Source organism: Fukomys damarensis, unplaced genomic scaffold (assembly GCF_012274545.1).
Source record: "Fukomys damarensis isolate Sample0158 unplaced genomic scaffold, DMR_v1.0_HiC HiC_scaffold_16, whole genome shotgun sequence".
Classification (NCBI taxonomy): Eukaryota; Metazoa; Chordata; class Mammalia; order Rodentia; family Bathyergidae; genus Fukomys; species Fukomys damarensis.
In genome coordinates this window covers 100,963,241-100,980,832 of record NW_022900928.1, presented here as the reverse complement: position 1 = coordinate 100,980,832, position 17,592 = coordinate 100,963,241, and the positions used below count along the sequence as shown (strand labels likewise).

At 39.0% G+C, this 17,592-nt stretch overlaps 1 protein-coding gene across 1 annotated transcript; it reads left to right on the top strand.

The window, feature by feature from the left end:
• The first annotated feature begins 897 nt into the window (after positions 1-897).
• Stmp1 (short transmembrane mitochondrial protein 1) lies at positions 898-15,863 on the top strand. Its single transcript, XM_010616221.2, has 3 exons — positions 898-1,020; positions 14,407-14,460; positions 15,323-15,863. The coding sequence occupies exons 1-3, from the start codon at positions 898-900 to the stop codon at positions 15,395-15,397; spliced, it is 252 nt and encodes an 83-aa protein (XP_010614523.1). The 3' UTR covers positions 15,398-15,863.
• Positions 15,864-17,592: the final 1,729 nt, after the last annotated feature.

The window sequence follows — 17,592 nt, the reverse complement described above, 5'->3', positions numbered from 1 at the left end:
AGGATCCTCAGTACCAAACTCTTGCTAAGCGAATTCCCGCAGTTTACCTAGGAGTCACATCTTACATGAGATGGCTTTCTGTCTTAGGATGGAGTTATTCCGATTTTAGCACTATAGCATCAGGTGTTTGTGTGGTGGTGGGGCGTTTTGAAGGACTTTAAGACCAGGAGCAGGAGGTGGCCAGCAGTGTGACTGGGGAAGGCAGCTCTCTGTTAAAAAGGGGAGCTGGGGGTGTGGGGCGTCTGGATTTATCTCAGTGGTTCTGCTGCATGCCTCCTAAGAGCAAGGACCTGAGTTCGATCCCCAGTACCAAAAACAAACAAACAAACTGGGAGAGGCCCCCGGGAAGAGCCCGCTGTCCAAACAGATCCCTCAGCTGATCTCATCTGGCTCCCACAATAGTTTCCCTACAGAGGCAGAAACCGATCTTTATAGAGAGGTTAGGTTGCTGCTCAAGGCTACCAGGCAGTTCAAGACCATCAGGATTTGGACCTAGTTGTACCAGATAACCAGAGGCCTCTATCCTAGCAATTAAACATCTGACCTCTGACCTTTACCATGGGTCCTCAACTCAGCCGCACAACACGCTCCCGGAGCTTTTGGAAAATACAACTCTCTCCCTTTCCCTCGGAGCCCGCGTGGGACTAGCTAGGGTCGGCCTTGCAAAGGTTCTCAGGCGATTTAGCTGCGCAACCCAGGGATGCGACCCGCCGCTTTATCCCGTCTCCTGGGTCAGACAGCCCTAAACCTAGCTGTGCAGCAGAATCGCTGAGTCTTGGAATAATACAGATTGATGTGCAAAGCGGCCCAGCCAGGCCTGTACTTTGCTGCTCGCTGGCCGGGCTCAGGCGACCACCCCGGAGCTCTGCGCCAGGGCACCACGAGCCGCTTCCGGGCATGGGAAAGGCCGGGGTGAGTTTCCGCCCTCGCGCCGGGGAGGCAGCCGGAGTAACTCCTGTAACTGTGGCGGTCCTGGGCGCCCTCCTGGCTCTCCCCGCCGACAACATGCTCCAGTTCCTGGTGAGTGGATCCCTGTGGGGCTCTCTTGTGTCTCCTCCAGGTCCCTCGTCAGTGTTTATCTGCAGGCGTCCAGGTTCTTGGGACGTGGGAGGGTCGGGCGAGTGTGTCGCACCCGGCGCTGTGCGTCCCGGTGACACGGCGAGAGCCCCGGGCCGCCGACGGCTGCAGGTGGCAGCACCACAGAGCTAAATCCCCGGCACATTTTTTTTTCCTTTTCTTATATTTTTTCGTTTCCCTTCTTTCCTTTCTTGTACCCCTCCCAGTTCCCCTACTCCTTTATACCTTTCTTCCTTTTCACATTATCAGTTACACATTTCGATCCTTATTTACACTTTCAGGGGAACAACAGTTTTTTTTGGGAGGGGGTGAGTATTACCGTAAGATTATTTCTCATGGCTTCTCGAGTTAAAAACCCCTCTTCTGGCAATTGCCTAGTGAGTGTTCCAGCGGATTTACCATTTTCAATGAAAGTTTTTCTACCGTGTTACTGTGCAGTTAAAAAACTTGACTCTTTCAACCTCTAATGAGGCAGATACTATCTTTCAGGTGGTTAGTGAAGACCTGGTGCTCTAAGAATGAGTTGCTTTCTCAAATGTCCTTTTGAAACAGAGATTGATGGTTAAATTTCCTTGACATAATATGCCTAATTAAGACTTTGCTGCTCTTTTCCCTCTGGGAGTTTCCTCAGAGCCCTAGCTAGATTTCAGGAATAATTGTGATCATTACTTGCAGGAATGTTAGTTAAAAGCAGTAGCAGCCCCCAGGTGTGAGATAATATAATTGAATGTCCTGCTAGTACATCTGTTGCTCATTGATAAACTGAGAGGGCATTCATTTAGTTAACTTTAGTTTTTGCAGAATGAATTTATTTGGAACTATTGCTATATAAAAATATGATTTATATTTGAGATTGAGAATTCACAAAATTTTCATCATTTAAGAGATGCCAAACAAATTAGTGTATATATTGCAGTATTTTTTTTAAAAGGAATATGTAATTTGGGAAAGTATTTGAACTTTTCCCTACTTTCTATGTATCTCTCATATAACAGAAACTGGTATTTGAGCTGTGTGTTTATGTCTGACTTCACTTTATGTTCTCAAGTTGCATTCATTTACCTATGAATGCCTCAAGTTTGTCTATCTTTATGGCAGTGTAGTACTCCATTTTATTGAAAAGAAAGTTTGTGTTATCTGTTTCTTTTTTGTAAAAATCATTTTGGTTCATGTTTTGTACTGAATAATTTGAAGGTAATGATACACATGTAATAACTATTGTTATTCTCATCATTTGGTTATGAAAATTTGTTTATTCATAAAATAGAGATACTGAAGCTGTTAATTAAATTCCTAGCTTAAAGTAAAACACTGGCCAGCGTGTTGTAGTGTTGAATAAGTGGCCAGACTCTAGAATCAGATTTGTGTTTGTACCCTGCCTCCATTATGTTCAAGCTGTGGAAGTTTGCGCAGGTTATTTAAATTTTCTGTGTTTTCATTATCCACATCAGCACAAAGGAACTCACCTCATGGTTTTGTTGTGAGGATTAAAATGAGAAGTTAATCCATTAAATACTTAAAAGCATTGGTACTTACTAAGGATTCAGATGTTGTTCATGTTCTCTTTTGTAAGGTGTCACTGAACTCTGATTTTGATTCTTCTCAAAAGTGAGGATTAGCATCACTTAGAAGGGCAGTTGACAGGAGAGGTTTGGAAGGGGTGACAGTAGCAAGTTAAGTCTGTCATCACACCTTTGGAGACCTGTAAGATGAGCACCAGTGGGTCCACTACTCTTGACTGCTTGTATAGTCTTTTCTTTCATTGACCTTTTTCCTTGGATTAAAATATTTGTCCATCATTGCTATTTTTTTTTTCCAGCTTTAATTGAGTTTATTGGTACATTTTAGGGTAGTACAGTTATATTCATTGTTGGGATCTTGTACCTCTACATGACAAGTCTTGATTCTCATTTTTTCCCCTTACCTCTGCCCTCCCTTCACCCCCCATCATTGCTATTTCAACAGCTTGTTTGTAGCGTAACTTCAGTTGTCTTAAGAGAGCTTTTCAAGGAAAAGGGCTTTGTGTTGTACCTGTGGCACTGTTACTGTTGCCCATTGTCACTGCTCTTACCCCTTTGTTGCACTTGGTATTCAACCCCCTCATTTTTAATTGCTCCTGCTTTGGCTTTAGGATCCCATGTCTGGTACTGTCACACAGTTGTTTATGTTATAATGTGGCAAAATTACTTTTTAAGGAAAAACTTGGACTGAGTGAAGGTGACTGGCCCTAGTGGGACTGCCGGGTCATATCAGGGTGCACCAGTTGGGAAACAGCTGTATCTAATCTCTCCTGTTTTTACTAGTCAGTTTTCTCTGCTCTTGGTTACTGTGTTGCTCAAGGCTCAGTTCTTGAGCCCTCCCCCCAACTTAGCCTAAGTGACTGGGTTGTTTGTTACCCGTCAATTTACACCTCTTTGCGATAGCTTCCAAAATGACTTTGGGCTCCTGTTCCCTGGTATCAACCAGTAACTGAGCATGTTTGGACATATTATCTCTTCCTTCCAGTCTCTATCGCTGCCTAATTTCTTTCTGCTCCAGCTCAGAATCTCCTAAACTGTAAACGTTGACATAATCTTTGATTTCTTTCTTTCATTCTCTGTCATTTCCCTGCCTTGGGCCTGGCACATAATTTTACCTATTGTACAATCTTGGGCAAATTCCTTAATGGCTTTGTTCCTCATTTTCTTAATATATTACTGGGCAGTGATAATACCTGCTTTATAAGGAGAATATTACCTTACATATGGTAGGTATTTGATAAATGTTATTTTGGAAGTCGTCTTAAGACTTGTTCATTATGCAACGTTCTCTTCCCACTGCTAACTTCACAGAGTGGGAACTTTTCACCCTTCCTCTCATACTAGCTTCACTGTGTTAGATGATGTAGGTTTTAGGTTTTGAGTTGAGGGTTACTTTAGGTTTTCCAGTTAATATGCTGATGCTTGAGTCTGCACTAAGGGCCCTAGTATGGGGACATATAAGCGCTTAGTCATTACTTTGTGATTAATTTAATTTACAGCAGATAGTTCAATATCTACACTTCATATTTGCAGATTCAGTCAACTGTGGATTGAAAATACAGTGGACCCTCAAGTTACGATCAACCTCATATAGGAACAACTTGGGTTACAACCAGAATTTTAGTTTTAGTTTACGACCAAAGTCTTGAGTTATAACCCAAATGCCAGCCACTTATATGGTTGTAAACAAAGACTCTCACTGCCAGAAAAGTGTATATAAGCATACATTAGCATCAGTCTGAGCCCAGATGTGTATGTTTGTGGATGTGATTTTGGTGTTTTATATAATCACTATGATTACTGCTATCAAAATTGCACCCAAAAAGCTAAAAAAGACGATGAAGAAGAAAGAGAAGGTAAAGCAATCACAATTGAAAAAAGGAAATATGAGAGTCACATTCATATGACTGATCTATCTCACTTATATGTGCAGCATGTCAAAACCCATCTCAACAATCTTACAGAGAAAAAATTTGTATAAGGAGGCTAGTGTTGTTAAAGATGTTACTCAAATTAGTAAGTTATGATCAACAGTATTAGACAAGGTAGAACGGCTATTATTAGTGTGTATAAACAAAAGGCATATGGCCAAATCTATAATTTGTGAAAAAGCTAGAGCTATAAATGCAGATATGGTAAAGGAAAATCCATCAGTGAGTGGCAGTAAGGGGTGATTTCACAATTTTAAAGCAATAATTGGGGCTCATAGCATAACTAGGCATGGCGAAACAGCAGTGATGATAAAAGAGCTACTGAAAATTACATACACAACTTTGAAATGATGTCACAGAAAAATGACATTTGCTCTCATTAAGTTTTCAAATGTGATAAAATTGTCCTTTTCTGGAAGAAAATGCCCAGGAGAACAAACATTACCCAGGATGAGAGGAAAATGGCCTAAAAAAGTATGGCCTAAAATTATACAGGAAAGAGACACTTTGAAGGCTGTGTGGAGGATCCTGACCCTTCAGTAGTTCTTGTGGTTGATAACTTTGTTACTATAGCAGAGTCCATAGGCTTACAGGTTAGACAGTGATGAAATTAAAGAACTGATGGAGAAACACTCAGGAATTATCTAAAGTGGAACTTCTGGCTGAGCAACAGCGAATGGCAGCTGAAAAGCTTTCTGAGGAGGAGGGGGGAGTATCAACAATCAGTGCAGCAAAGTTCTTCTGAAATAAAAGAAATTCTAAAAAAAATGGACAGAGCTACAAACATTTGTAGAGAAGGCCCATCTAAACAGAAAAAGCCAATTGTTGTATTCACTTGCTTAATGACAATGTAATGTCGCTCCAGAGAACAATGTTAAAGAAAAGACAGAAACAGACAACCTTAGACCAGTTTTTAGTTCTGAAAAGGTTGAGACCTAGTGAGCCACAAGCCAGTCCTAGTGGGCTACAGACTTTCTCAAGGAGAGAAAGGACACCAGAGAGCCAGATTCCTGATGTTCTTATTGAAGGGTATTCTTCTTCCAAACAATAACCACCTTCTGTTTCATCCTCTCTTCCTGCAAGCTAAGGAGGTCAACTTGAATGGTGAATACAGTATGAAAATGTTGTTTCTGGTAAATGAGGCACATTTCATAATTTTTGGTGAATACACTAGGAAAATTATTGGTGTTTCTGGTAAATTCCACACATTATATGACCCTTTTTATTATTAAAAGGTTAGTTAAAGGGTGCTTTAGGAGGTTTGGAATGCATTATGGATATTTCCATTATTTCTTATGGGAAAAATAGTCTTGATTTACAACTAACTTGAGTTCATAAATCAAGGGTCTACTGTATTTGAAACAAAATACATTTTTTTCTTGTCATTATTCCTAAATAATACAGCAGAATAACTATTTCCATAGCATTTGCATTGTAATAGATATAAATACTCCAGAGATAATTTGAAGTATATGGAAGCATGTGTGTAGGTTGTTGTGCCATTTTATAAGAAAGGACTGAGTATCTGGGGATTTTGGGTATTTGTGAGGGTCCTGGTACCAATCCTGTGGGTAGCGAGGGATGGTTGTTTATAATTTTAGATCGTCCTCTTTTTGCCTCATTATGGTTTTAGTCTTAAGATATGTGAATATTTCTATTAACTTCTCGAGAACAGGCAAAGCAGTTCTCCTTGGAAAGTGTACTTTCTCCCCAAAGTGTTACTGGTTTTTGTGACTCTTATTTACTGGCTCAATTAAAGAATTAAATGCTTTTTCTTTCTTTTTTCACTCATTTTTCTAAAAAAGTCTGTTGAATAAAACTCTTCACTTACCCCTTTAAAATGTGTTTCTCTGTGAGAATGGATATAGATATCATTAGCAGATTTTTGTTTTAATGTACAGAATGTGGGTTTTATTACCACTTGAAGTAGTCGTTAAACACATTTGATGATGTTCTCAACACCAAGTTTAAAACTGAGGCACAAAAAAATGGTAATTTTTTTTGTGTGTGTGCCTCCTTGGAAAATGGAGGTTTTTCTGACTACTTCTTTAGTTAAGTCTAAAACTGAGAAATAGCCGGGCCTGGTGGTGCATGCCTGTAATCCCAGCACTCAGGAGGCTGAGGCAGGAGTATTGCTGTGAGTTCGAGACCAGCCTGGGCTACATAGTGAGTTCCAGGTCCGTCTCAACTACACAGTGAGACCCTGTCTCAAAAAAAACAAAAACAAAAAACAAAAAACAAACAAAAAAAACCCCCAAAACTACCATACCACCAACAACAAAAAAATAAAATTGAGACATAAAATTATTTGTTTAAAATGTTTACTTTTGGAGTAAATGTCAGTGGGTAGATTTTTTTCACCTCAGACCATAAATCATTTTTAGGTATCCTTTTGAATATTAGCTGTTGCTATATTACTAAATAAAATGAGATTATTTTTAGATTTCTTAAGCCCTTGTCAGTAATTTAAATTTGGGTGTGTCATTTTTGAAAGTATGTTTTGATGAGTCATAGTTAAGACTTGCCAGATACTTGGGGTATTGTCAACCAGGATACTTTCCCAGATAAACATTGTAGCTTTATTTGGTGATCTTTGGACATAACAAATTTTTGAGTAGGGGAGGAGTTAAGCAAATGATGAGGGGAGTCAGTTTGCTCTAGAGTTGGCTTTGTTCCTTTTTATTTAAAGACTAATTTTGAGGAGAGAGAGAGAGATATATATATATATAAATATATAAAAAAAAAAAATCTATAAATCTATATCTATATCTATATCTATATCTATATCTATATCTATATCTATATATATTTTTGGTACTAGGGATTGAACTTGGGTCCTTGTGCTTGGGAGGCAGGCACTAGGACCACTGAGCTAAACCCCCAGCCCTTGCTTTATTCTTTTTAAGCGTTAATAATCTTTTTGTGTTAATAAAATATTGTAACTAATGAGCTCATGAGGTTTTATACATAAAAAGAGGGACAGCAGTTTTCCTAAATGTGTCTTGCAGAGCCAACTGTTTATCTTTTTTTTTTTTTTTTTTTTTTTTGTCTTTTTGAGACAGGGTCGTTCTGTGTAACTCAGGCTGGCCTTGAATTTGTAGAGATCCTCCTGCCTCAGCCTCCTGAGTGCTGAGACTTCAGGTGTGCACCACCATGACCGGTCAACTGTTTATCTATTTGGTCCTCTCCTTCCAATAATTCTGGATTTTTAAAAAAGCATCTGTCCAGTCTGGAAGCCTTAAACTTACCTGATTTCCTCAGTTTCATCCTGCATAGCTAACATTATTTTTCCAAATACTAGTGATTTTTATACTTTGAGATATAATTCACCCAATTAAAGTGTTGGTGTTTTTTTTTTTGTTGTTGTTGTTTTTGTACCTGGGATTGAACTTGGGTCCTTGAGTTTGTGAAGCAGGTGGCAGAACCACTGAGCTAAATCCCTGGCCCTTAAAGTGGTTTTTAATATGTTCAGAGACCATGCAGCCATCACCATTTCACTTAGTATATAATGTCTCATCACCTTAAAAAGAAACTCTGTACACAGTAACATTCCTTTCTCATTCCCCTCTCTCCTACTGCTAGACAACCAGCAATTGCCTGTGTCTGCAGAATTTGCTATTCTGGATATTTCCTTTAAATGGATTCAGACAGTGATATGTTCATCTATTTTATAGCATGAATCATTGTTTCCTTCCTTTTTATAGCTCATATTACATAGTATGGATATGCCACATTTTGTTAATTGTTTCACCAGTTGATGGACAGTTGCATTACTTTCACCTTGGGGCTATTAGGAATAATCCAGGTAGGAATTTCATGTACAGGTTTTTCTGGGATTGTGTTTCAGTTTTCCTGGGAATATACCTTGAGTGGAATTGTTGTATCATATGATATAGCAGTGCTTAGCTTTGTGGAGAACAGCTAGTTTAGTTTTCAGAGTAGCTATACCATTTTGTATTTCTACTCAGCAGGAATAAGGATTCCAGTGTCTTCATGTCCTTACCAGTTTTTTTTTTTTTTTTTAAATTAAAGCCATCCTAGAGGGTTGGTGTGACATCGTACCTCATTATGGATTTGGTATGTCTTTCCTCAGTGACTTATGATGTTGAGTATCTTTTCATGTGCTTGTCCACCATTTGTATCTTCTTTGGAGAAATCCTTGTATATCTGTAGCCCAGTTTTTAAATTGGGTTATTTGTCCTTTTATCATTTAATTGTAAGAGTTCTTTGTTCTGGATACAAATAACATTAGATACATTTCTTGCAAATATTTTATATTTGCATATCCTGTTATATGGCCTTTTTCCTTATTTTTTTGTTGGTACTGGGGATTGAACTCAGGACCTTGTACTTTCAAGGCAAGTGGTGAAACCACTGAGCTAAATCCCTGGCCCATTATGGCCTTTTTCTTGATGTTATTCTTTGAAACACATTTTAAATTTTGATAAAGCCTAATGTTTACTTTGTTTGTTTGTTTTTGGTACCAGCGATTGAACTTGTGCCCTTGCACTTGCAAAGCAGGCAGCAGAATCACTGAGCCAAACCCCCAGCCCTGTTTGTTGTTTCTTGTACTTCTGGTGTTATATTTAAGAAAACTATTTCCTAACCCCAGGCCATGAAGATTTACTCCTGTGTTCTTTTTTTGTTCTTTCTATTTTATAGTTTTAGCCTTCTGGTCCATTTGAGTTAGTTTTTGTATATGATGTGACATAGGGGTCCAGCTTTATTTCTGTCGCATGTGAATAGCTAGTTGTCCCACCACTCTTTCTTTCACTATTGGCTGTCCCTTTTTTTTTTTCTTGTTTTTTGAGACAGGGTCTCACTATGTAGTTGAGACTGACCTGGAACTCACTATGTAGCCCAGGCTGGTCTCAAACTCACAGAAATCCTCCTGCCTCAGCCTCCCAGAATGCTGGGATTCCAGGCATGAACCACCACGCCTGGTATTAGTGGCTGTCTTAGTGCTCCTGTTTCCAGTCACTTTACTATAAATGTAAAAATGTATTCCTGTATACTCTATTCCATTTCTTTTTATCATATTCACATTTGCTTGCTTTCTGTCTTGTATGGCACCACACTGATGTGGTCTGTCTTTACTATATGCTTTCTCAGCCTTGTTTGAGTACAGCTACCAGGCGATTGCTTCCAAGTCAGTAGTTTCATCATATTTCTAGAGATGAATATTGGTCAGTGGCTTCAGGCCATTATTGCCCCAGAAGAAAATTCCTTTTTATGCATTTTTTGTTTTGTTTTGTTTTTTTGAGATAGGATCTCACTCTAGCCCCAGCTGGCCTCGAATTCATAGTGATCTTCCTGCCTCAGCCCCCCACATGCGTGCGCCACGATGCTCTGCTCTTTGCTTGCTTTTCAAAGTGCATCAGTTAGTCTTGCCCAGCTCTCCAGGAGTATTTCCCTCCATTCCTGACCCAAAGTCTTCTTTTCTAATCTGGCCCATTTCTTTCTTTTTTAAAAAATTAATTTTGTTGGTACATTTTAGGTATACAATATGACATTCATCAGTGGAAATTTCTTTTATTCTAGTCATCCTATCTTCTTTCCTGTCTTGTATCTTGTTTCTCTGCGTTCAGTTCTCTTCTCATTTCTTTTCAGTTTAAATTTTAACAGCATGTTCAGAGCCTTTAAGCAACTTGTGATATGCCTCTCTCTTAGGCATAGTTCTTAAAGCAACTCCTCCGTCATTCATTCTGTCCCTTAATGCATGACCTCGTTCTGGGTTTGGAGTATCTGGAATATTCAGGATCCCATGGCTTTTGTGTTTATATGTAGATTTTCTTCCTGTATAGCTAAGGACAGAGACTGTATTTAGTTCTTTCACAGGGCTGAATATGAAGTTAATTTTAAAATCTTTAGGTGTGGATATATTTGGAAAATCAGATATCTTTAAGATTTTTATAAGCTACATATAACTTGATGCTAAACAGCTCTGGCAGGGCCCGGATAGCACTTTGTAATCAAATACATTACGTTTTCTTTTTGAGACAGAGTCTTGCTATGTAGTTTATAGTCTGGTATTAACTTGCTATATATCCCAGGCTACTTTGAATGCCTGGAGATCCTCCTGTCTAAGCTTCCGAAGTGCTGCGATTTCAGGCATACACTGCCATGTCTGGCTAAAGTTTTTATTGTTAAATGTATACTCCAGGAGGATTGAAGTCAGGATCCTATATTTAAAGATTTCTATTTCCATAGCAAAAAAATGATTATTCACACTAAAGTATGATGTAGACTGCAGTCATATACCAGTTCAGGGCTGGTGTGATGTTGTTGCCACGTGAGCTACAAATGAAATGGATTAGATGGGCCTTGGGGCTGTGGAGTTGTGCTTGATGGACTGGGGCTTCACAGATGCTAAGAGCACTCTGCAGTTGCAGAGCTGGAAATGCCATTCTTGTCTTGCACACTGTTCTTGGCCCTTCTCCGTCTTCCTGTTCTGGGTGTTAGCTACCCACTTCTTTCTAACATTTGTCCTATTATTCTTTCTTCTTGTCACTCCTGTCCCCAGACAGCTGATGTAGTACCACTTGTTTCCAGTGTGTGTGTGAGCTGTGACCACTTTTTCATGCCCTGAAACCTCAGGATTGTTTTAGAGGGTGTGATAGCAACATAGTCAGTGCTGAACTGAACTTGGGAAGAAGGCATTTCACTTCTCTCTGTGGCTTCTTCTCTCAGAGAACACTCTTGAGAGAGGGGAGCAGCCATGTGAAGTTATCCCTGTGAGGTTTACAGAGCTTTTTTTCCCTTCAAATTTTAATTTTTATTAGTACATAATTATTACATTCCTTGTGGGCAGTTTATACCTGTATGTAACACAATTTTTTTTTCATTCCTTTCATCTCCTCCCCCTGCCTCCATCTCTTGGTCCCCTTCCCATTTATAGAAAGATCTATCTCCCTATTTCCTATTATCTTTTATTTTGCTGTTTTATTTTGGGTTCCTCATAAAAGACCAACCATGTAATATTTAAGCTTCTATGTCCATTTATTTCACTTAACATTATTGTCTCAGGGTGCACTTGTACTCATTTATTCTTCACGGCAGAGTAATACTCCATGATGTGTAAATACCACATTTTCTTTATCCATTCATCTGTTAATGGACATACAGGTCACTTCCAAGATTTATCTATTGTGACTTGTGTTGCTATAAACATGGGTATGTATGTATCATTGTGATGTGATGTCTTTAGTGCTTTTGGGAAGATACCTAGAAGGGGAATAGCTGGGTTAAACCGAATTACTCTTACAAGAAATCTCCATACCAATCTCCATAGTGGTTGTACTAGTTTACACTCCCACTGACAGCCTCACCAACATTTGTTTGTGTTTAATTTCTTGATGATTACCATTCTTTCTGGAGTAAGATGGGATCTTGGTGGTGTTTTAAGTTGCATTATTCTAGTGGCCAGATTTGAGCATTTTTTCATGTATTTTTTGGCCATTTGTACTAATTCTGAAAATGTCTATTCATTGTTCATTTTACAGTTGGATCTTTTATTTTGGGGGGTGCTAATATTTTTGAATTCTTTGTGTATTCTAGATACTAGTCCTCTGTCCAAGGAATTCCAGTTTACAGAGCTATGGATAAGGCTTCCCTGGAAGTTTAGTATTCTTCTCCTATAGAGATGTTTCAGATTTTTAAGACTTCTTTAATCTGGTTTCAGTCTGACTTCTCAGACTGAGTCAGTTTCACAGATTTAGATTTTATTTTTCCTACTAAATCTGCCTGTTGACCATCTCATGAACAATAATACATGCCTTTCTGGCTTATGTGTTTTCCTTCATCTGTCTTTTGCTGGCTCTCCTGTAATCCCTCCCTCTTCCCTCTTCTTCCTTCACTCCCTCCCTCTCTTTGAGGTACTGAGAGTTGAACCCACTAGGAGCTACATTCTCAGTCCCCTCTCCCCTCCTTTTGAGAGAGCTCTTGCTAAGTTAATGAATTGTCCAGCCTGGGCTAAACATGGTAGTCCTCCTGCCTCAGACTCCCAGAGTGCTGGGATTACAGGTGTCCATTCTCACACCCGGGTCTTAACATTTCTTTTAATGAGTGACAGTCCTCATTGTTGAATTGTGTATTAGACTTTAAATGTCCCAGTGTTAGAAGTTGTAGTTTTTTGTTTTGTTTTATTTTTTATATAGCCTGTTGCTGTGTAGCTCAGACTGACCTCAAACTCATTGTGTAGCCCAGGATGACCTTAAGCTCAAGATCCTCCTGCCTTAGCCTGCAGAGTGCTGAGATCATACGCATGTGCCACCACATCCAGTAGATGTGAAACATGAACTGGATGTGATTTGTCTATAGGCCCATGGTTTTTGTTTTGTTTTATGTCTTAAAATAACTTCTAGTTTTTCATGTGGCTAAAGTGTGGTGAACTTGCCAAAATGAAGACAGCAGTAGATTGGCTATGTTTATTTGGGGGCACATGGTAGGAATGAGGAATCTTAGGATGTGGGAGCTGGAACATTACATTTGTATTGTAATGGTTTTTAAATCAGGAAACTCAAATCAGCAGAGCTGTGGAGAAGTTAAATATCTTTCTTCAAAGCACAGATAAGAATGGTAGGAACAGAACTCTGATTTTTCTTGTCATTTTTTTTCAATCGTGTGGTTTCCTTTTGGTATTAGAATTAACATTTCTGATTTTTTTCCTTTTAATTAAATAATTTGATAAATTAATTAATTTGATAACACCAAACCAACTTCAGTTATGCTTTTGTTGTGCAAAGTTCAGAAAGCAGAAACATAGTGAGGAAGCACAAGAGGTTGTATTCCACGCTTCCAATGCCACTCCAATTTGAACATAAGGGTCAATCTCACCATGTCTGATTGATAATGTGTTAAAGGACCATACATTCTCTGTTTCAACTTGCCTCTTGTGATTGCGCAAAAATAAAACTTGACTACACAAAATGATGAAAAAAGTGAATGCTGGTTTGAATTTATGAAATGAGAGATTAGGCTTCATTGGGAATCTCTTAATAGGGGAAAAATTGTTAAACCTCCAAGATAAGGAGCGTCAGCTCTCTTGATGTGCAAAGCATACTCTGAATTTTCATGAGACAGTGTTTACTCAGGAAAATATTCAACCCAATGGGATAAATATGTTCTCTAAAAGCTGTGCCTGCCCCTCTGTCACAGAGGTGGACCCTTCCTGAAGACCCCACCCTGGGAAGTGCTGAAAGCTTGGAGATGTGTCAGGAGTTTCCTACTCCTGTCGTTGCAAAGTTTTAGTTTTGAGTCTGTGTAATGTAGGTTGTCTTATGCTCCCTTTTGTGAACTATCCTGGACAAGTCACTTTTATCAGCCTGGCCTCATATTCCTCTTTGAAATATGAAGAGATTAAACTGTGAACACACCTTCATTCTCTAAGATTCTCTTATTCAGCCAAATACACACACACACACACACACACACACACACACACACACACACGTATATACATTTTTTTTTCTAGAACTGGGGATTGAACTCAAGACCTTGTGATTGCGAGGCAGTGTTGTGCCACTGAGCTAAATCCCCAGCCCAGCTGAATATATTTTTAGTTGAATAATTTTTATTTGATGCAGAGAGGAATAGCAGCACCTATAACCAAAGAAAGAAAAAAAATTTTGTGGGGTTACAAGGGAGCAAGGAGAATTCAGGGTAGATTTGTTCATTGTCACCATTTAGTCTTTCTTTTTTATGCTCCTTAACCTTTTGGGAGAGAGTGTGTCTTTGTTTTATGAAAGAAAAATGTGGATTTCACATTCTACCCCGTCTTAGACTAGATGCTCACTGTCCTGAGCCCACAAGAAGACACTGTTCATGTGTTTGGTTTGGACCCAGAGTGCAGTGTGACTCTTCCTGTTCTGTTCTTTCAGCTTGGATTTACTTTTGGCAACGTGGTGGGAATGTACCTCGCTCAGAACTATGATGTAAGTGGCCATATTCATGTCTTATTTAATTCTGTGTAACTATTCCATAGTCTCTTTTCTTTGTTGAGGTAAGTTGCTTAAGTGAGGCCATAAATATGAGGAAAAAGTCCTGAATTTTATAGAAAGTTTTCTATGTATTTGAAAAACATAATCTAATGCACAGAAGCTCTGTCCTCTATCACCACAGGAGGGCAAGAGTCTATCAGTTAAGGTGGTCTCAGGAGGAACCCAAACTGTTGTGTGTTAGCCCAGAGACCTTCTAAATTGGCTCTGGGGAAAATCATGGTCTGTGAAAGTTTAAAGATTAACTGATAATCTTTTTAGCTCCTTTGCCCAGTAGCAGAAACGTCTTAGAATTTTGGGCATGGATCTAAGCAGTGTGAAGTGGGAATCACAGCATTAAGGTTATTTGTAGATGGGGAAGTTGAAGATCTGGTGGAGCAACTGTCCATGGGTGAGGGTCCTAGAAGGTATTCTAAATCAACAAGTAAGGGAAACATGAACTCGTGTGGTAAGGCCTTTCCCTTTGTCGGCCTTTGCTTGAGTCATGGTTCTCTAGCAGGGTCTTTCTTGCTTTATATCACATTTACTGCTTACATGTGCAGCTTTCACCTGCGTTGAATTGAGGGCTAAGTGTGTCTCTGCAAGTGAAAGTCAGAGTCTGTTTAGAGAGGGACCAGTAGCTTAAAACTTTTGCGATCCTTCACTTGTTCTTACAGGCTAGAAAATAGCACTATTGAGCAGGTTTCCTTCAGAGAAAAAGAAAATTTCATGAAAAACCATTTATTCTTGGAGGAAGAGTAATCAAAGAATATTTAGTAGGTAGATGCAAAATTATAATAATCCTTTTTTCTGTTTCAAGATACCAAACCTGGCTAAAAAACTTGAAGAAATTAAAAAGGACTTGGAAGCCAAGAAGAAACCCCCTAGCTCCTGAGGCTACTGCAGCGCTGCGTTCTGTACACACTGCCCTCCTGCCTCTGAGCGGCCTCCCTCACCTGATCCCACAGCTCTGTGTCTCCCAGCCTCAGCGATTTTCCTCTTTGCTAGACTGCATTGCCTTGGAGCAAAAACAGGGCCCTAAGTCAAGAACTACCCTTCATAGTTTCAGCTCCTTAGGTCTTCTCATGTCTTCCTTCTACCTCTATGGGGGGCTTGAAGACTAAAATTATGGTGCTAGGCTAGGTTGGCAAGCATGACCTTTGTTTAGTAGCTTTCCCTTGTTCTTTGGGATTCCTACTTCTTGTCAAAAGAAAAATTGCTGAGTTTGTATAGCTGATCAGACACAAATAATGCTGAATTCTTTAGTGATTACAATGGGTGCTTCTTAAATACTTGTACTAAACTTTGTTTTGAAGTATTAAAATTAATATCTAGACCCCAGTTTCTAGTGAATTATCCATTTATTTTATATTCTTGACATAGTTGATAACCAGTAAGTAAATCAGTTTTCTATTAATTGAGGAAAATGTATTCTAAAATCTTTATTTTTTTTTCTAGGAATCTTTAAATAGCTGATGAATTAAAAAATATGCAGAATAGTTTTGTCTCAGTAGTGGTCATAGTTAATTATTAAGTATGCATGTTTTTCCTTAATGATGTATTTGATTTGACTCTTCTCTCAAAAGAATCATTCTTAGGATTACAGGTACATTTGACATTACATGATGGAGTTGATAAAAGAAATGTTAAGACTTTCCACATTAAAAAAAATTATTGCCAGGTATGGTGGTGCACACCCTAAGTCCCAGAGCTTGGGAGGCTGAGGCAGGAAGATCACTGTGAATGTGAGGCCAGCCTGGGCTACATAGTGAGTTTGGGGCTAGCCCACACTACACAGAGTTTCAAAAATCTTAAAAATACACACACACACACACACACACACACACACACACACAGTAAAATTGTTTACACTGCAACTCTGATTGTTTCATGACTAGTATGGTCCACATGCATAATCAGCATCTCATCCAAACCTGGTGGATTACATTCCTAGTCTCTGTACTCTGTGAGGTTGAGGCAGGAAGATTGCAAGTTTGAGCCCAGCTTGTGCACTTTAGTGATTTAGTGAGACCCTGTCTCAAAATAGGGATGTAAGCTCAGAATGAAGGCCTTAGTACTACCAAGCACACATGCACATACACAAACATGCACAAAACCCCGACATGTCAAATAGAAGGATTTTGCTTCTCTCTACAATGGATGATTTTTTCTTTTCTTTCTGTAATCAGAAATTACTCTTTTAAATTTTAATTTGCAACTTATGTAATTTTTTTCCATTAAGTTTATCGGTACATTTAAAGCAAACAATACACTTAAATTTATCATTGGGATTATACCTTTATATGATATATCTTGGTTCTTGTTTTTTTCCCCATATACCTGCATTCTGTAATTCTTTTTTTCCCTTTGGAGGTAGTGTCTCACTATTTTGTCCAGGCTAGTCTCAAACCCCCTGGGCTCAAGTAATCCTCCAGTTTCAGCTTTCTAGATGCAGAGACTATAGGAGCACCTGATGGTGCATGGCTAGTCTTTATTTAGTACGACTCATCCTTGTGTGTGGCAGATGGGTTTGGCTCTCCCTGTCAGTGTATACTGTATGAGGGGGTCATACTGTCTACTCGTAGGGTTTCCATAAGAATAAGATCGTGTATATGATGACACAAATTGTTCAGTAAGCAGATATAGTCCAAACATGCTGCTGCTGCTGCTTGTGTTTCTGCAGTCACTTATGGAAACATTTCATGTACTGTGCAATATACATATGTCATTAGATTCTGTGGTTAGTTTTTTAGATATTGATGAAAATTTGCAGTATACCACCTGACTAACAAGATTTGATCTTAAAGGACTAAGTTAGTAGAATGAACTATAGCCTTAAAGGATAAAGGTTTACCAACCTTGAGGATAAAAATGCCAAGGCTTACTTAGCAAACTGTTTCCAAAAAAGGATTCTCCTTTTCAGCCATGAAAGCACTGTTACTATATGTGTGGTCTCCCAGAATTGCTGCTTTGTGGACAGTGGTCACTTAGAAGATGAGGTCTCTTTATGTCATACTTTGAAACCAAAGCTCACTTGAATTTAGGGCTTCTTCATAAGTGATGCATACCTTTGCTCATAGAATCATTTCT

What these genes read in the sequence shown, in the direction of transcription:
- Stmp1 (XM_010616221.2), top strand. Translation starts at nt 898, where the DNA reads ATGGGAAAGGCCGGGGTGAGTTTCCGCCCTCGCGCCGGGGAGGCAGCC. An exon ending in ACAACATGCTCCAGTTCCTG is followed by an intron (nt 1,021 to 14,406) that starts GTGAGTGGATCC and finishes CTGTTCTTTCAG; the next exon opens with CTTGGATTTACTTTTGGCAA. An exon ending in ACCTCGCTCAGAACTATGAT is followed by an intron (nt 14,461 to 15,322) that starts GTAAGTGGCCAT and finishes TTCTGTTTCAAG; the next exon opens with ATACCAAACCTGGCTAAAAA.